This window comes from Lithobates pipiens, unplaced genomic scaffold (genome assembly GCF_037356315.1).
Source record: "Lithobates pipiens isolate NorthernLeopardFrog02 unplaced genomic scaffold, aLitPip1_a1.2 Scaffold_23, whole genome shotgun sequence".
In the NCBI taxonomy this organism is placed as follows: Eukaryota; Metazoa; Chordata; class Amphibia; order Anura; family Ranidae; genus Lithobates; species Lithobates pipiens.
This window is the reverse complement of record NW_027507785.1, coordinates 159,037,821-159,058,936: the sequence shown is the minus strand read 5'-3', so window position 1 is coordinate 159,058,936 and position 21,116 is coordinate 159,037,821. Positions and strand designations below refer to the sequence as shown.

General features: G+C 41.2%; 1 protein-coding gene across 1 annotated transcript in view; it reads right to left on the bottom strand.

The window, feature by feature from the left end:
* The window catches only part of GRIN2B (glutamate ionotropic receptor NMDA type subunit 2B), a 969,425-nt gene that overhangs the window by 320,550 nt on the left and 627,759 nt on the right, over positions 1-21,116 (bottom strand). Inside the window, exon 5 of the mRNA XM_077452507.1 lies at positions 15,828-15,942. Coding sequence (XP_077308633.1) covers positions 15,828-15,942 — 115 coding nt within the window. The remainder of the gene's footprint in view (positions 1-15,827; positions 15,943-21,116) is intronic.

The window sequence follows — 21,116 nt, the reverse complement described above, 5'->3', positions numbered from 1 at the left end:
AACATATGGCTCTGGTACAAACCTGCTACATGTAATTTTAAAAAGAAACCTCAAGAAAAGAAACAAAGATATCAGAACAGTGAACACTTTTCTATGAAAACGGCCTCATAATTATTAGTTTCAACTATTTTCTTGGCTGTTATTATAGAGGCGACCAAAACTAGAATTACTGTACATGTTTACAATGTTCATTGTAAATGACTTCCTAAAATATTTTCAGCTTTTGTACATTACTACATTGTGGGTTTACATTGTGGGTTTACACAAGGCCTAGACACATAAGGCAAAGAGTAGATTGCATGAACCTATAAAAAAAACTGAAAAAAAAATGTTGTTTTCTTTTAACTGATAATGGCTACGCAATGGGGGTCATTTACTATAGCGCCGTGTGCTAATCAGCGCTAATTACTGCCAATTGGCGCTCAAATTTTTGCGATCGGCGAACTCACTAAGTAGCGCTAAAACGGTATTCACTTTAGTGCTGGTGAAAAAATACTCCCAAAATCAAATTTACTATAACTCCCAAAAAAACAGATAGTGCCCAAACCCTTACTCTGCTAGAGCCTGAAGTATTGCACATGGAAATAATGTTAAGCGCATGATATGATCACCTAAATGGTAATGAAATATGTGGTATATTGTTTAAAGATTATCTGCTTTTAAACAGTTTGAAAAAGTGATATATACACTTTAATATCTTTAAAAGTCTGCAAAGAGATACATTAGCCGTCTTTGTACAACTAGCGAGCATGCTCAGACTACTCATTTTAATTCCCATGCCTTTTTAAAGGGTGCTATAGTAAATACCAAAATGACCTTTGGGCTAAAATGTGTTTTTGAGAGTGAATATTTGCGCTATATAGCCCAATGCAAGTTTCAGCCATTGATTATAATGGTACAATTGTAACTTCCCTAAATAAATATTTTAATGTTGACATGAACTGTATCTTTCTGGCAAATAAATTGTCCTTGCAACAATGTTGCTTCTTCATCTATTTTGTTGTTAAGAGTGCTAGAATGTGTAATGTTTTCATGTTTTGTTAAAACATACTTTTCTCTGTCACTTTCACTTGCTGCTGTCCATCTCTTAAAAAATGTACCCAAACTCACACAGGTGTCTATTAGAAACCACAAACAATACCATTGCAGATGCAAATCAAAACGAGACACAATTTGGTGTGTTGTTTGGTATTTACAAATGATCAGAACTTGAGCCCAAAAATGTAATATGTGTACCAACATCATAAATCAAAATGTCATTCCCAAAATTCAGAGGAACTATCACTATTCTACATTCCCACACCAAAAACCACCTAATATCACAGAATAAATCAAGAAGCATAACTTCTGACTGATGCCATTCCACCACCTATAAATAAAAGTCCAAATAAATGCAGTATGTATGTGTATTTATGTGTAGGAGGGCTCCACCACCATTGCAAATTGTGTCATATGCTTTCCATGGGCAAGGACAATAATCACCCTTAACATTTCCCCACCAGCACTAATTGCAGCCTCTTACCAAGCAAAAACCAACCAATTTCGAGCACAGTGTTTCTCAACTCTAGTCCTTAAGGCGCCCCAACAGGTCATGTTTGCAGGCTTTCCATTATTTTGCACAGGTGATGTAATCAGTATCCTTGCCTTGGTAATTACCACAGCCATTTCATATGAGGGAAATCCTGAAAACATGACCTGTTAGTGCGCCTTAAGGACTGGAGTTGAAAAACACTACTCTAGCAGCATGCTGACAGTAATCAACCATAACCAGCCTTCAAAACATGAAAACCCAAGAAATTACATTATAAATCAATTAATAAATTATAAATTTACACCAAATCAAGAACTGTGTGTTTTTGGCCAGATATGGTTGTATATGTCTGGTGTGATGCTGCACACATATTTTAACATGGTATGCTGATGATGAATGACTAATGCAATTTGTCAACAATTTGTGTGAAGCACCCCTTACAAAGTTGTAATTTTCTGTTTTGTACTTTCCACATGCCCAACAACGTACAAGTTTAATGTTTTTCGATTTTTGGTATCACTGATCATGGCCAGAGCCTTGGACATTTGTTATTTTTAGGTTTAGTCTGCACAGATATATATGCTGATGCATCCTTTTATTTGTGAATAGTGTGTGTTCCTGATGAACAGGTGTGGGCACTTGAGGCATACATGAAGAGACTGAAACAATTACACTGGTGGGTGTGTTATTTAGGCTGAGAGGCCAGAATCTTTGTTTGCAGTGCTTATATTGGTTTACAAATATATATATATGTGGGTCAGGCATTATGAGCACACCCCCCCCCCCCAAAAAAAAAAAATAATAAAAAAAAAAAAATATATATATATATATATATATATATATATATATATATATATATATATTTTTTTTTTTGGGGGGGGGGGGGGTGTGCTCATAATGCCTGACCCACACTCCACTAAGGCTGTGGTTTGATGATTGGTTTATGTGCTTGTTGGCATAGCTTTGCATTAAGGCCCTCAAAAGTGTTTTTGTGGGCATGGTTTGCAAATTATGTCTTTGTCCATTCTGACCACGTGTTTGTGTGCCTCAGCACACAAACACATGGTCAGTTCTAGTTACTTCTAGTTACTTCTAATTCTCACATGTTAGATTTACATCTGTTAATGTTAATCTAGTTTATGTAATGGTTTAGATGAAAATAAAGCTTCATGCTAATTCCAAACATAAGTGTGCGTTGATTTGTTTTTTTTGAGTTTGTAATAATTTTATCTGTTTTTGCTTTTAATCCTGCACTTTATTTTTTCAGGGCCCTAACTATACTGTCAAATGCTTGAGCATCATTTTCATGCCTTTTTTTTATTTTTTGGCCCAAGTATATAAATGTTGAAATAAAAACTTGACTTTGTTTGACTTTTGCAGACTATAAATACATATTTTCTAAGTGCAAACTATTCATACCCCTTCAAATCTTTAGTAAATCCAGTTGCATAAAAAAGTATTTGGTTGTGCACAGATGCAAGTCCTGGAGTAGAAAGTGTAATGGGGGGAGGGGGAAGAATCCCCCCACCCCCCCCAAAAAAAACCCTGCTCCAAAGCTGAATTTCAGGGCTCTAGTAATTCTTTTGTGGACTAGGCTCATTCACATGAATAATGGCATGGATACATAGGAAAAATCTGCCTCTTCACAGACTCAAACGGTATATATGGAAAAAAAATCAAGAAACATCCATAGCGTAATACTGTTTTTATTTAAAATAAATAATTAAAAAGTAGTCAAGTGGCTCCTTACATTGTCGTGTGCCCGACCCTTGCCTTTCAAATAGGGATTCCCCGGCTGGAGTGTTCCTATTGTGAACCACTACTGTGGCGTGCGTTCCTATACTTTGTAGCTTTTATGGCATAGATAAAATTACAAGACATTGGAGAGGGACACACATGAGAAGAGAAATATCCAAAAATGAAACCAAATGGATTTATAAATTAAAGACTATGCAACTGTTAGGAATGCACATAGAACTCAATCTCAATTACTTTCTATCAAACGATTGATTAGATGTAGAAGCACATATGTAAAGTCATCCACATCTGTATGTCGGTTGGTGATTGATAAGAAGAAAATAAATAGGGTCCCTAGAATATTAGATACCTATAACCCCTCCCTCCCCCTGCCTCTACAGGCAAATATGGGTCCAGCATTGCCATATCCATTAATATCTGTAGGGTGGACAGATATGGATACTGGTACCTCACACTAGATCACTTTTTTTTAAATGACCAATGGAAATCATTGGCACCAAATGGGGAACATTTTCGAAATACATGGTGGATCCAAGGGCCAAATCTTGTTATAGCATTGGACCATGGTAATAATCCAACATGTTCTCCAACTTGACAATAATTTTATAATTATTATTTTTATCGCTATGTTTTTATTTTTGAGTATTATTTTATATAAGGGTAGATACCCACCAGAGTATCAAGAGTAGTGCCGTCTGCTTGCGGGGGTTTCTCCCTTTGCTTATGGTAGTATCCATGGCATTAGGGCTGACCTCTGAAGTATGACGGTAGAGGAGACATGCGCACAGGATGTTTATGAATAGACCAGTGGATTTGATGTATTAGAAGTCTAATAATATATATATTTTTTTCATAATATAACAAACTATTTAAAAAACTAGTTTATATTATTAATGCAAAACTTTCATATTATAGATATTTGTTTGTATTTTTATTTGTAATTTTTAATTGTTGTTTCTGGTAAAAAATATGTATAATGCTAATGTTATTAAATCGAGTGTATTTAACCTTAATCGCTTGAGCGGGACTGAGGCTGTGCACAAATTTATTTCCTTATTGGCTATAGCCTGTGAATGGCAATATAAAAGCGTTGACCCCAGTGACCAGGTACGTTTTCTGAAGATGTTGCTAACAAAATGTACGTCGAGGCGATACCTGGTCACGCTTTCTCTGATGCCATATCTGGTCTCCTGGTTGTCGGTCTGACGGCTTGGAATGCACGCCACATTAGCGGTTCACAATAGGAACACTCCAGCCGGTGAATCCCTATTTGAAAGGCGAGCAACCCCAGTGCCAGGTCAGGCACACGATAATGTAAGGAGCCACTTGGCTACTTTTTAATCATTTATTTTAAATAAAAATAGTATTACGCTATGGATGTTTCTTGCTCTTTCCATATATCCCGTTTGAGTCTGTGAAGAGGCAGATTTTTCCTATGTATCCATGCCATTATTCATGTGAGCAGGCACAAACCTGTGTAGGCTTCATTTGGCTGACTTTTTAATTAAAGTGGTCAAACGGATCTGGTAAGCAGACCGCATTTTCAAACATGATTGGCTGCCGTTTGTTGAAATCTTTGGTGGAGGTGTATGCAACTTATTTGGAAGACTTTTTGCCACATCTTGCAAGAGTATATACAGTAGGTGCCGCCGATATTGTATTTCCAGTGTGATACTGCCGTGCTGGTTCCCGGCGACAGGCTTCTCTAACCAGCGCGATCCTGCTGGTTCTCGCGCTGGCTGCAATAGGAAAATGTAATTTTCCTATAGTAGCAAGAGCGAGAGAGCGGCGATAATGTTGCCTCACTCATGAAGCCTGCATGCCTTCTCGCAGGCAAGAAGAACCGAAGAGGGGGACAAGACCCCCCGAAGTCAGAAGAAGAGGGCATCGACGAAGAAGAAATCCGGGCTCCTCCGCTAGTAAAAGAGCTAGCAGAAGATAGCAGAGGAGTCCGGCGAGAAGACCCCCGAAGACGGAAGACCCCCCCGGAGCTGTACAATAAACTATTTTAACCCTTGTGTGTTGTGCTTTTTTTAAATTTTTTTTTTCACAGATGAATGGGTAGGGGTACATTGTACCCCATACTCATTCACATAGGGTTCGCTATCCGGGGGCCCCCTTATTAAGCCCCCCCCGCCCACAGACCCCGACAACCAATGGCCAGGGTTGTCGGGAAGAGGCCCTTGTCCTCATCAACATGGGGACAAGGTGCTTTGGGGTGGGGGGGCTGCGCAGCCCCCCCTTCCCCAAGGCACCCCCCATGTTGAGGGCACGTGGCCTGGTACGGCTCAGTAGGAGGGGGCCGCTCGCTCGTCCCCACTCCCTTTCCTGACCGGCCTTGCTGCATCCTTGGATAGGGGTCTGGTATGGATTTTGGGGGGGCCCCAAGCCATTTTTTTCGGCGTAGGGGATTCCCCTTAAAATCCCTACCAGACCTAAGGGCCTGGTATGCCTCCCAAGGGGGAACCCATGCCGTTTTTTTTTTATTTGGCGTGGAGTTCTCCCTTAGGATTCATACCAAACACAGTGCCTGGTACTGGCGGGAATCCAATTCAGATCCCCGCACCAGTGTGAACCCGGCCAGCGTTGCTTGTCGCTTATCGGGAAAGGAAAAGAAACATTTTTCCTTTCCCGATGCGAGCCAGCGCCGACGTGACGGAGCTCGTAGGGTGTCAATCTCGCCGATAGAAGCGGCAAGATTGACACAATATCGCGGTCACCTACTGTATGCTGGAGGATTTTGAATAATTCATTCTTCTAATTTTGTGTCACATGAAGGGGACTTTTTGTTTTATGCAGTACACTTTGTTACTTACGAGATCATAATGAATTTAATTATTTTGGATTCAATTGTTTTGTATTTACATGGTCACAAATGTCAATAATTTGATAGATACACTGGATTTATTAATCTGTAGAGATCAGTCAATGTGCTATCACTGTTATTTGCATTATATTTATTTTTCATTATATTTACTTCCTTTTGCTAAAATCATGGTCCCTATCTATAAGTCCCTGAAATGCACCTGGTTCCATTCCCGGTATAAAACCAGAGTTTCCCAAAATGGGAAATAATGGTGAGTTTGTTGTAGAGAATTGAGGATTTTGACTAATCTTAACACCTATCCGCAATGTTGGACCTATAAGTGGGTGTCTTTTAAGAGATTCTGGTAATGTTGTATAACACCAAATCGCCCTACGTAGGGGTACTGGACTGCATTTTTGTTCTACTTCTGTTCATAATTTAAATTCTGTGTGTCTACACTAATCTATCATTCTGCCAATGTGCACTGCCTGATAGTGTTTAATCATATCTGGTACTGCCAGGCCGCCAAAATGCTTAGGGATTCTCATGATGTTTCTACTGATCCTTGGTCGTTTATTTGCCCATATAAATGTGGTAAAAAGAGTATCTATCTGGCGAAAAAAAACTGTTGGAATATCTATAGGCACGGCCTGGAATAGATATAAAAATTTTGTCAGAATGTTAACTTTTATAATATTACATCGGGCAAACCACGAGTGTAGTCCCTGTTTCCATTTACTATGAAAGTCTTCTCAAGCCTTGCTGGAATATATGTGCCCAAGTACTTAAGTGCTACAGTCACCCATTTAAAGCCAAAATTAGGCTGTATAGTTTGTTGTATCTTTAAAGGCAGTGCGACCCCCAATGCTTCTGATTTTGTATAATTTTTATTTATTTTTTTGAATTGTATATTTTATTGAAAGATTTCAAAAGTACAAAAGGAAGCATAACATCAAACAATTGTCAGTGTCAATGATGTAACAAACAAAAGAAAAAAGAAAAAAAAAAGCAACAAAAAAAGCAATGGTCAGGCAATATCAGGTCACAAATGCACCCTTTGTACCAATTCACACAGAAACGTTGAGGAGAATCAGGGAGATGCAGGGGGGGGGGGGGGAGTTATGAGGGACCCAACGTGTGGGCAGGTCAAAAGTATGAACAACCAACATTAGAAGCATAGCCATCTATTGGATCTGGGATACGCGTATTTCCCGAGGTGCCTATATCAGACTGAGGTAGCCCTGGGGGAATCTCACGCAGGGGAGGTGAGGGGGGTTACCAAAGGATCCCTGAGAGAGCTATAGGTAGGGGACAGTGGATATACTCCAGCCACACATCTATTCAAGGGGGGGTGCATTGCTGGGGGGGCTAAAGGGAGCCCTGGGTTAAGTTGTGAATGGTCCCACAGGTCCCAAACCCTGGAGAACCTGGGTAGCATGTCGTGAATAGTAGCGGTAAGGTACTCCATTCTACGAATCTGTTCCAGAGTTTATAAAACCTGTGGGAGCGTGGGCGGAGATTGCGATAGCCATCTCAGTGGTATGGCCCGCTTCGCCGCCAATAGAATAAAACCTATTAGTTTCTGGCCGTTTGTGGATATATCAGGAAAGGGCAAGCCTAAAAGGAAGTGGATTGGAGTTAGAGGGAGGGAAGTGTCGAAAAGGTTTTGCAAATATGTATGGATAGAGGACCAAAAAGGTTGGATGACAGAACATTAGGAGGAAATGTGGAAAAGAGAGCCAGTATTCTTCCGGCATCTCCAACATATTGGGGAGACCCCAGGATTGTATTTATGTAGGATCTCCGGGGTCCTGTACCAAAACATTAGAATCTTATAGATTGTCTCCCTTTGTTCTACACATCGAGAAGATTTAGAAGCTACTTCCCAAATTTTCTGCCACTGGGGAATAGTAATAATCTGATTAATAATCCGGGACCACTTATGCATATAGCGGTGACTTGTGTTGGGGAGAGAAGGAATGATGTATAATTTATTTTTAGATTTGATATCTCTTGCAATTTCTTCCATGAGATTTGGCAGGGAGATATGTGGTCTAGACAGGGAGAACAGAAGGTCATCCGCATATGCCGATATTTCATAATTGTGATCCCCTATTTGGAGTCCCTGAATATCAGGATTTTGCCAAATGTTGTTCAATAGTGGTTCTAGTGAGAGGACAAACAATAGGGGCGAGAGAGGGCATCCCTGGCGTGTTCCATTCGAGATTTTAAATGGTTCTGAAAAGACTCCATTTACCTTCACCAGGGCTTGTGGAGAAGCATATACCCCGGCAATCCACTGTAACATACCCTCTCCCATCCTCAGGTGTCTTAATACTGCAAACATGAATTTCCAGTTGACTCGGTCGAATGCCTTTTCTGTGTCCGTACTCAAAAAGACACTAGGGGTTTTTGTTTGGTTAGCAAAGTGTACCAGATTCAATACTTTAATGGAGCTATCCCTAGCTTCACGCGAGGGGATAAACCCTACTTGGTCTAGATGTACCAGCTGATGTAATTGCGGTTATAGGTGGGAGGCCAGTATTTTAGTGAAAAGTTTTAAATCTACGTTCAACAATGAGATTGGCCGGTAACTGCTTTTCATTTCTATATTAAACTGAATGGATTGTTTTACAAGGTGAGGGTTTACAATCACTAACTAAACAAATTTGCCGGCAAAAAAATTTGCAAAAAAATGGCCTGGGGTTCCGCCCAGGTCCATACCAGACCCTTCTGGTCTAGTATGGATTTGGAGGGTACCCCCCCCACACAAAGCACCTTGCCCCTAGACAAGGTTGTTGGGAAGAGGCCCTGGTTGTCGGTGTCTGCGGGCCAGGGGCTTATCAGAATCTGGACGCCCACCTTTAACAAAGGGGCCCCCAGATCCTGCCCCCCTATGTGAATGGGTATCGGCTTCCTCGTACCCCTATCCATTCACCAAAAAAAGCAGTGAAATGTAATGTCTTCTCTAGCCAGCTCTTCCCGCTGTCTTCTCCTTCCTGCCATCTCCTCCTTGAGCTGCCTCTTCCCCTCCCGCCGTATCTTTCCGCCGATGTCTTCTTCCTCGCCGCTGGTTACCCGCTAATTTTTTTTTAAAAAGACGCTCTTGTTCTGTTGATGTCTTCATCTGTTTTGTTGTTGCCCACTCTCTGCCGACTATTATATAGCAAAGGGGTGTGGCCATCTGATGACATCACCTGAAGAGCCCGCCCCTTGTCACAAGGCTTTTTTTATTTATATAATAAAGGGGGGCTTCCAGATTCCAGTAACCACTGACTAGGGTTGTCGGGCAGAGGCCCTTGTCCTCATCAACATGGGGGGAAGGTGCTTTGGGGTGGGGGACACAAAGCACCCAACCCACACCCTGTTAAGGGCATGCAGCCTGGTATGGTTCAGGAGGGGGGGGCGCTCTCTCATCCCCTCTCTTTCCTGACCTGCTGGTGGCATGCTCAGATAAGGGTCTGGTATTGAGCATGGGGAGGACCCATTTACATTTTGGAGTGAGGGTCTCCTCCAAATCAATACTAGACCTGAAGGGCCTGGTATGGACCTGGGGGGGACCTCATGCTGTTTTTTTTTTTTTTTGCACATTTTTTTTGCCGGCAAATGTTTTCTTTTTTTTTCTTACATTCAGCTTTCAGCGGGGAATCCCGCTGACAGCTGATGACTCATCAGTTGCTAAGGACACAGTGGCTGGCTTCCCGGCCACCTCCTTAGCAACCAGCTAAAGAGAAAAAAATTTAAAACTCCAAAATGCATAAAAAGTGCATGCAAAAACGCATAAAAAGTGCCTGAAAAACGCATCAAGTCCAGCCGCATAGATGTGAACCTAGACGAAAACTTACACTTATAAAAAAAAAGTCAGTAATGACAGGCTTCATATTTCTTTAAAGACAGGTTCCATTCAAGCTGGAGAGAACAGGGCTCAAAGAATGCTGTCTTATCTTTACATATAAAATGTCATGTATGTCCCAGAGGAGACCTGTATTAGGTCCCTGAGAAAGCAGCATATATACAATATTTTTTAGTGCATAAAAATAAATATTTGTACTTTGTAGTGGATGTTTACTGCTTGGTTAAGACTGTAATGCTGTAATAGTTAAAGCATGTCCTTAAAATAATGGGTCAGTTGTCATATTTGTTCTCCAGTGTATCAGCTGTAATCTACAGTATTTTATATCACCAGCTATCATGCTTCTTGGCAACCAACTCTGCTATCAAGTCTCCTTTATCTGATAGGTGGTAAATCCTCTCTTTACTTCTTTATTAAAACTACTCTCAGGTGGCATTGGCGTGTTCTGATATGATTCTGTTGTAGCGAAAGGCTGTTTAGCTTTATTGTATGTATCAAATAAAAATAAAAAATGTGGTGCAGGACTTCTGCATGTTATGAACAATTACCGGTTGAGCCATTCAATGAAGTCCATCTAATGGAGCTTGCTTCGATGGGATGTCAGTGATGCTGCACTGTTCCTGAATGGACTGTTCCTGATTGCACTACCTTCGGATGAAAAAATGTTGCAGGGTACGTGGTTATCAACATCATCACTGCTAATTCACAAGCCCGTAACCTGTCAATCAGCACCTGGCCACACCTAGTCCTGTCTACTGCTTTTTGGATTGACAACCCTGCCCCTGTTGCTGAATGATGAAACCTTCCCAATGTGTGCTGTAGTATCGGGAAAGGAGGGGACACAAATTAAGTTTTAGGGCAGGTAAAGAAGTTTTTCTTTTACCTTATGAGTTTTGTACATCCCATAGTAACTGGGATATGGAACTTGTTTAGTCATATACGAGCCTTTAGCTGTACTTTATAATATTTATTACAATGTACCAGTTAGAGCATGACTCTCCAGTCTGCGGCCTGTGGGACAAATCCAGCTCACTGCAAAATATTTTCTGGCCCACAGCTAGAATCAGTGGCCACTTACACTGGTCTTCAGGTCAGCCTACGGTCTCCAACATACCCCCACATCAAACCTCTCCCCCTTCAGTCTCCAGCACAGCTTAGCCAGGAGACACTCCAATAGAGAAGCTGATATAAAGGGAGACTCTGTTGTAAGGGCAGACTTTGATGGGGACTCTTTATTTATTCGCACGTATCTTGACCTTCAAATTTCTATTCAATAAAAATCATCAGAATGTCAATTTAGAACATGAGCTTATGGAACGTACAAGACATTTTACAATGGAGGAATTTTGTGCTTTGCACGATTTAATGCTTTTATATGATGAAGGCGATATGGGGGATACCTCGAATTCACAGTCTGGGTCGGTGATCGGCTCCCCCGACATCTCTATTACACTGATTACCTCTGCGCCCACACCTCCCAAGACCCCGAGCAAGTTCAAACCTAAATCACGCAATTTCCCCAATCTTATGACTTGCCCAGCTATTTGGGCCTTCCTTCATCAATCCATCAAAGACCTGAAGAATAGGAATTGGCAGGGATTCTCACGTAATTTGACTGACAATCAGCAACGAGCCCCTAAACACCTACAAAAACATTGTGACATTGTCATTAAGCCATCCGACAAAGGTGGCAATATAGTGATAATGTCACATACTCAATATCAGACCATGTGCCATGATGTGTTAGACAATCTTACGTGGTACCAACCTATTTTATCTACTAGTATCATGGGTTTCGTCAATGAATTTAGAGAACTCTGTACAGTGGCCTTCTGGCAAGGTTATCTGGTCCCTAAACACCCATGTACCCCCACCTTCTACACATTACCTAAGACGCACAAAAATCTTGCCCAGCCACCGGGAAGACCCATCATCTCCGGCATTGAGTCCTTAACTGACAATGCCAGTAAATTTGTGGATAGTTTTCTACTACCCCATTTATCAAGTCTACCATCATATATCCTTGACACATCCGATCTATTTAGACACATTGAAGGGATCCAGGTCCTTCGCGACTCCCTTCTTGTGGCTATCAATGTCAAGACATTATATTCGAACATTCCCCATGAGAAGGGTGTTGCGATGGCTAGATTGTTCCTGATGGCTGGCCACTCAATGAATTTATCTTCCTACAACTTCTAGCTTTCATCCTCACGCAAAATCGTTTTTGAGGACCAACATTACTTGCAGACACAAGGCGTCGCTATGGGAACGTCATGTGCTCCATCTTATGCAAATTTATTTCTTGGAGTGTGGGAGAGATTTGTTTTTTCAGTGATCAGTATTCACCTTTTTTGGGTCAATACTTTGCTGGTTCAGATTTATCGACGATCTGTTTGTGGTCTAGACTGGCTCGGATTTTATTAAATCAATTAATTGAGGCTATCAACCTTAACCATATGAATTTATGTTTCACGGTTACCTCTGACAATACACAGATCCCATTCTTGGATCTACTGATTGTTAAAAAAAAAATCTGAGGGGACATTGGGAACCAATCTTTACCGTAAATCAACAGCAGGCAATACTCTGCTGCACGCTTCCAGTGCTCACCTCAAGCCCCTCATCCACAGTATCCCCTATGTGAAGTACTTACATGACTGTGCCAGAACTGCACACAAGAGGAAGATTTTTATATACAGTCAGCTGCCCTACGTGAACGACTTCTTATGAGGGGCTATTCAAAGACTAACTTAAGAAGGGCCTTCAACAAAGTTCTAGGTCGTACAAGATCCTCTCTACTCTACCCCTCTTCACATTCCTCCATTATCAACACAGTAAAAATCATTACCCAATATTCAGCACATCATGGTCAACTTAGAAACATTATCTAAGCACTGCCATCTTCTTACTGATCACTACATCCTTAAACATAATGTATGCAGTACACCTGAACTAGTCTTTTGTAGGGCTAAATTCCTCAGGGGCCGTTTAACTAGTAGTCATTACCAATCTGACACCAGCGGCCCCTCTAATCATAGGGGCACACTCCATGTGGACAATGTTCTTTTTGCCCCTGGATACTTACAGGTTCTTCCTTTAAGCTTCCATCTGCCCATTGTGGCATGACTGGTATTATATACCTTATGCTCTGTATATGTGGAGCATTTTATGTTGGCAAAACGGTTAGAGAGTTCAGACAGAGAGTTGGAGATCACGTCTACTATTCAACTAACGGCAAACTTACTACCATTGGCCGACATATAGGCCTGGCTGTATCACAAATTTAATCTTCAAGCTGTTACATTTTTGGCATTAGAAATGATACCTCCTGATGTTAGGGGAGGAGATTGTGACAAAATACTGTTACAAAGGGAAGCCCTCTGGATAGAAAGACTAATTGCCACTATGCCACCTGGCCTAAATTAAGTCAATTCTTTCAAATCATTTTTATAAACTTCCCCCTTGTCTCTCTGTCTGGAATATCTCATCCTCTTGCCATCCTTTCTATCCTTTCATTGTCTCCAATATTGTATTGTGTGATCATTTAATTGTTGTTTATTCAATCTCTGCAATCGCATTCTTTTATTTCTATGATTTCATGATCAGTGACTTCTCCAGATCTGTATCTTTTCTATCCAATGTTGCTGCTTCACTGTATAGCCATCTTTGAGGAATCATGTAAACCCTCTTTATTATTATATATATTTTATTACTATATATATATATATATATATATATATATATATATATATATATATATATATATATATATCTTCTCTGTCTATTCAATATTATCATCAATACGTATATGCAATCTTTATCGTATTTATTATCCAATTGTTTATTTATATGGTTTAAAGAGGAAGTAAACCTTGATGGGTTTACTTCCTCTTTGATTCCCTGCAAAAGTAAAGCATAATGGACTACTATGCATCACATAGTAGTCCATTATGTGTCACTTACCTGACCCAGGAGCCAGCGAAGTCACCGCTGTCCCCTTGTGTACGGAGCCTCCATCTTCTTGGTGGGTCTCACTGCTCCAGCGCTGTCATTTTGACGGAGCTGCAATGACGTCACTCCAGCGCATGCGCACAGGAGCCGCCACTCGCGGCATATTGCCGTTAACAGCGGCTCGCTCAGTGTGCCTGCGCGCCGCTGTCTACGGTGTATGCGCCATAGACAGCGGTGCCTGTCTTTTGGAAAATATCTTGGACCTACGAGTAAGCCTTAATCTAGGCTTACCTGTAGGTCAAAGTGGTTTGTAAGGGTTTACAACCACGTTAATGTGTCTAATTGAATTGGCTCCTTTTCCCCTGCTCCAGCGCTTTACATTGGCTTCTGACTCCCAGGATTGTCACTACACGGCGATTGGTAGGTTCCCTGGTGGTTAGAGGAATGCCTCTATTCAGGGGCGTTCCATCTCCTCACTTGTACATGTCCTAGCCTTGGCAACCAGTGGCATTGGGACTTGTGCGCAGAGATAGCGTGCGCACTGCGGGACCCTTGACTTATGTCACAGGGTTGGGAGATATTTATTAGGTAGTTTCTGCTCATCAGTAGGCTCGTGCTGACCAAGAGGAGGCTCCCATTTATGTATTGTGGCCGGTGAGTCTCTATAGGCTACCTTGTATATGGCTTTCTTACAGCTTTATCTCTGTAAATTGATCCGTTTGCATTATATCACTGCACACTTACCAGTATCTTCTTACATATTTTGCTCCCAGGCTTTATCTATATTGTTCATGGCACAATGAAGCCACGCAATTTTTGCTGTTTGCAGTGATTACCAAGTTACTTTAATGGGCTTTGCCCATTCAATTGGACACCATTGACATTCCTACCTCCGGGTCCTATATACCTGAGCATTATTGCCAATTAGGTATCTATGGTTTTGTTTATATATACATTGCGCCACATTTTTTTAAATGTTTACCATTTTATGCACATGGGTTATGTCACTAATTCATTCATCTCTGCACTTCTGATGGTGTTGTGTCACTAATAATGCATGCCTCCAGCATGCCTCCAGCATATCTTTTCTCTACACATCTGTGGTGTTCACTCACTATTTCTGCATTCATTTGCTTTCCTTCTATTTTTTTTGAAGTTTGAAGACCCCTGTGTTAGACAGATAATGGAGTAAAATTGTATTGTTTATCTTGCTGACAAAGCTTTAATACCTGCATTAACTATAGCTTCCCATACACCCAGAATCACCCAGTGGTGGCCTGTCCATTAGGGGTGCCCCCTATACTCGCCACCCCCTATAAGCATAACCGATAGATTCATGCATAGCAAGAATCTATTCATTGCCATGTCAGCTGCCCCCTATTCATGTGTCCGGCCCCTTTTGGGCATATAAATTACAGCGGCCAGGATTTTTTTTTTTAAACACTGATTAGAGCCATAGGCTCTAATAGGCTTCAAAATCGGGTGGACTCGGGATGCAGATCATTGCATCTGGAGCCCACCCAGGTGTGTTGCAACAGCAAATGAAAATTCACTGTTGCAGCGCTGATCTTCCTCCTAGCCAATCAGGAAGCAGGTATGAAACCTGTTTCCGATTGGCCAAAACGTCTGGCGATCCTTTTGGGCGCCTAGTGCCGGGAGAAGGAGAGAGGAGACGCTGCAGAAGTTGCTGCACCAGAGCAGCTTTCCTCAAGCCCACCACGCTCACACCACCCGCATCCAAGGCAAAGGCAGCAGGTGGTGGGGGAGTGTGTCAGTGCCATGGGGGGGGGGGCTGTTTTCCTCCCCCAAAAAAACCACCAACAACCACTGCCCAGAATGAAAAAAGTCATACATGGACTTTCATGAATATTTTCTTGGCATACAACAGTATAATTGCACTTTTCAAACTCAAATATAGGTCCTACCTTTTCCCACTTCCTTTCCTGGTTCAGTAAAATAACGACCAATTTTGGATGCATCTGGTATCCATCTTCACTAAATGAGAGGTTTCGGCCCTCAAATGTTACATTCATCAAGTACCTGAAAGAAAAAAAAGAAAAAAGAAATTTACACCAAAATATTTAACTAATTCTGAAACTATTTCATTTGATTCAAATGAACGGTTATGCAAGTTTGGCCTGAATTTTAGTAATTTTGTCCAAGATACTTTTTTATTTGCACCTAGTTTATTTATTTCTTTTTATTATCTATTTATTTTGCCTTGATATACAGCTTTTATGAATGGAGCAGGGTGGGGGAAAGGGCCGGCATAGTCAGCACTTTTGAGAGGGTCCTGTGACATGTCTAGCAGATTAGCAGCTTGTAATAACCCCTTCAGCACCAGAAGATCACAAATTGGGGTATGGAGGGGACAGAGGAATGAACATCAATGAACAGAGCAACCACCAATGTAAGGGACACTTCTCATTCAATGTAGACACCTTCCCTTGTGCTAATTTAACAAAAATGTAACTAAACATCAGCTTTAACCTCTCGCTGCCATCATTATACTGCAGCAGGTCAGCACAGCTGTGCAAACTGCCACAGGTGTACATCGGACACTTTAAGAGGCGTAGGGGGCGTGGGTGCTTGTGCCCGCTGGGTGAAGCTGGAGCCGATGTGGCTGGATGTAGCTGGATCGCTCCTGAGAGAGACAGAACGGGAATCTGTCAATGTAAACAGAAAGATCCCCGTTCTGTCAGGGAAGTTGAGAGAGATCTGCTATTGCTAGTGATCAGGAACAGCGATCTATCGCTAATCCCTGTCAGTCCACCCCCCCCCCCCCCCCCACAGTTAGAAAACACCTCCCTAGGGAACACTTAACCCCTTAATCACCCCTAGTGTTAACCCCTTCCCTGCCAGTAACATTTATACAGTAATCAGTGTCTATTTATAGCACTGGTCCCAAAAAAGTGTCTGATCTGTCCACCACAATGTTGTAGTCCCACTAAAAATTACAGATCACTGCCATTGCTAGTAAAAAACTAATAATAATAAAAATGCCATAAATATATCCAATATTTTGTAGATGTTATAACTTTTGCACAAACCATTTAACCTCCCTGGCGGTATGATTAGTTCTGGTTTTAGGTGCTGAAAGCGGTACAATTATTTTGCATGGAAATATGGCATTTTATATTGTAGTCCTGTAATTCTTAGGAATAACTCTCTTAAATCTGTTCAAACCAGAGTCTACCAGACATCCCGGGTATGATGAAGTTTATAATTCAATATTATTATTCAATAATGTAATCAAATCCAAAAACACTGAAAAAGGGACACTTTTTGGTTGCGATGGACAATCTCCAAATTCCAGGCAGAAAAAACAGTATTTATATTATATTTATAAAAGTGCATGCAGGGCACTGGACAGACCACTAGGGACAAAGGGTGTGTGTAATTTTTTATACAGTACTATAATCTGTAAGATTACAGTACTGTGTGTGTTTTGTGTACTTTCACTTTTTTGAATTTGGCGCCGATCTCCGCTCCCGTGCGCTGTAACGTCGCAGGGAACGGAGCTCGGCAGCACTCGGGCACTGTGTAAATCAAACGGAGGACAGCTCGATCACACAGCGCGGAGGACATTGCTGGATCCAGGGGACAAGGTAAGTAAGTCTCCCTGTGTCCTCTCTGTATCCAGCGATGCGATCCCGAGTCTGGCTCGGGGTTACCGCTTATGTTGCTAAAATCCCAACCCGAGCCAGACTCGAGATTACCGCTAGGGAGGTTAATATATGCTTAAGATATTTTTTTTACCAAAAATATGTAGAAGAATACATATTGGCCTAAACTGATGAAAATGCATTTTTTTTTTTTTTGGGATATTTATTATAGTAAAGATTTTCAAAATTGTCCCTTTTTTTTGTTTATAGTGCAAAAAAATAACAACCGAGGAGGTGATCAAATACCACCAAAAGAAAGCTTTACTTGTGGTAAAAAAAAGGACATAAATGCTGTTTGTGTACAGCATCGCAGGACCGCACAAATGTCAGTTAAAGCGACGTAGTGCCTTATCACAAAACAATGGCATTACGGGGGAAAATCCTTGCGGGGCTGACGTGATTAAACAAATATTTGGTTTAGCTTACAATTGTACAATTGCTGAATAGCTGCCTTTAAAAAATAAAATAAAAAACAGCTAATGCTAATTGCTAATGTCCTACTGCAGCGCCACCAAATCTCTCTGTGCTGAATGGAGCAGCTTACTGAAAAATCTTATCCAAACCATACCGCTCAACTTTTTGAAATGGGAATGAAGGATACCATTTAGCAAACATAAGTAGGCATAGGACACACTGGGGGTTATTAATGAAAGGCAAAACAACTTTGCACTGCAAGTGCACTTGAAAGTGCAGGCGCTCTAATTCTAAGGGTTAGATCTGAAATCTGATTGCTGATTTTATCATCCAATCATGTGCAAGCTAAAATGTTGTTTTTTATATTTCTTGGATGTCCCCCTCGAATCTACAGCGACTTTACTTCCAAGTGCACTACTGTCAAGTGCACTTGCAGCGCAAAGTGGATTTTCCTTTAGTAAATAACCTCCAGTGCATCTTATATACAACTATATAGATCTGACCAAAATGAAGGACAAAAGAGGAGGTGAAGAGGGACAGAGGGACTTTGTACCAAATCAGGGGCAGTCCTTAGAAGTACGGGACAGTTGGGAGTGTGCAACACTTCCAGGTATATCAGCGTCCTGAGGCCCCAGCCTCACTGCAATGCACAGTGGGTACAGTATGTAGGGGTCTGTGAATGGAAGCACAGAGTGCAGCGAGGGATCAGGCGTCAGACACCAAGAAGTATGCCAGATACTAAACATTCTTTGCAAGCTTTTTTCTACAATGTGTTAAATAATAATTGTTTTCCTTACAGGGGCCATTCATTTCTACCTTTTTTAATTAGTCGTATTGAGGTTGTTTGCTAAAACTAAAAGCTTGCTATAATCGCTTCTTTAAATCTCCAGTTAGGCTGTATAGAAAATACTTTGTAAGCTGTCATTGTTTAGTGATTCATTTCATCAGTGCAACTGACAACACTGAGGTGTAATTTCTTACTTTCAAGTATTGATTTTCAGCATCTGTGCACTCTGAAAACACAGATAAGTTGCATCCAGTTGTAAAACGGCTCCCTTGTGGCTGATTTCATTAGTTCCAGTTGTATGTATGAGCACAGTGGGAAAACCTCCTTACCAGAAATAAACGCTATACGGTATGATATGCTGTTTAGCTAGTTGTACTGTGGCAGTGTCCACGCACAGAACAGCGGGTCAGCAGCATCACAGCACCATTCTGGTTCCCTAGCAATGACTTTTTTTATTTTCTAATCCCTGCAATTTGACATCCATGAAACATTGGGGTTATTTACGAAAGGAAAATCCCCTTTGCACTATAAGTGCAAACTATAAGTGCAAAGTGCACTTGAAATTGCACTGAATGTGGACTTGGAAGTCGCTGCAAATCTGAGGGGTAGATCTGAAATAAGGGGAAGCTCTGCTGATTTTATTATCCAATCATGTGCAAGCTCAAATGCTGTTTTTTTATTTTCCTTGCATGCCCCCCTCGGAAATACAGCAACTTTACTTCCAAGTGCACTTTCAGTGCAATTTCAAGTGCACTTTGCACTTGTAGTTTGCACTTGTAGTTTGCACTTGTAGTGCAAAGTGGATTTACCTTTAGTAAATAACCCCCTTAGTTTGTACAAACGTAAATGTAAAATGTATATAAATGTGTCAACATAAAAGAGACATGAAAAGCTGTTTACCGGCCAGTCTAGTACCTACAGACTTCCATGTACATATGTAAGTAAGGAATGTTGTTATTTCATGTTTTTCATGTTTATTTAAAGCAAGCAAATCATTTTAGCTAATAAAGCATAACATTTTATATATTGCAGCTCACCAGTCTCTAAAAATGTTATGCCTATATTGTAAAAGCATACCCAGATACAAAGCACCGCTCCAAACCTCTGCCCCTGACAGTCACTGACCATTCAGGTGCTGGCTCCTTGCAGCTCACCCCGGCTCCAAAAAAAAAAAAATACTGAAATATAAGAGATACACTCTGTTGTAAATCTATCTTAGTGCTTTATTTGGTAGTCCATAAAAAGGCCATTGTATGAACTATGAAAAAAAAACAAGACAAATTTACAATAAAGTGCAACTCCTATCTTTCAGTATGCCATGGCCATTGCTTTATTTTTTTTATTTTTTTAGGCTTTTTTTTCCCTTTATTTTCCCCTAGTTAACTGGCCAGTAAGACACTTCCTGGCTTAGATTTTCCGCTCTGGATGGAGAAGACACCTTTGGACAGCAGTATTTGTCTGGGGAGAGATTAGTGTTAGATGCACAGATGTCAGATATAGATTGACCTGAATATCAAATTAAAGCAAAACTACACAATAGCATTGTTTTAAGCAGTTACAGCTACACCTATTTTTTTTTCCTTTTGGGATAAAGCTTTTACAAAAATAAATAAAAGCTGACTATTGTAAGCACACTTGTCAGTGTTAAATGGTTTGTCTGAACCCTCTAATTGCCCCTTTTGCTGGACAGCTTGGTCTGTTAGAGTTGAAAAATAAGACTTAGGCAGCCCAAACATCTTTTTTTTGTTCAACCACTCGACATGGATGGAGAAATCGCTCAAACTGAGGGGATATAATAAAACTGTGGAGTGCAAAATCTGGTGCAGCTCTGCATAGAAACCAATTAGCCTCCAGGTTTTATTGTCAAAAATGAATTAACCACTTAACGACCAGCGCACGACGATGTACATCCTATTTTTGAAGAGGGATATCTCGCTAACGGCAGCAGCTGCTGCCACAACCGAGATATCCATTTCTTCAGGCGCCGGTCGTCTGTACGATAACGGTGGTCTCCGCGGTGGATTCGCCGCGAGATCACCGCTATCGGCGGTGGGAGAGGTGCCACCCCCCTCCTGCCGCCCTCCCGCACCTTCCGGCGCTTACCGGAGCCGACGGTAGCGGCGGAGGCGATCGGGTCCTTTTGCTATCTGGGTATGGAGACGAGTGAGGCTAAGATGGCCCCTACTCGTCTCTATACCATAGGAGGGCGGAAGCGACGTCAAAACGTCACTTCCACCCATACCTCTTAAAGGTATATTTTTTTTAAATGTAATTTATTTTATTTTTTTTTGGCATTTTATTCCAAATATGAGATCTGAGGACTTTTTGACCCCAGATCTCATATTTAA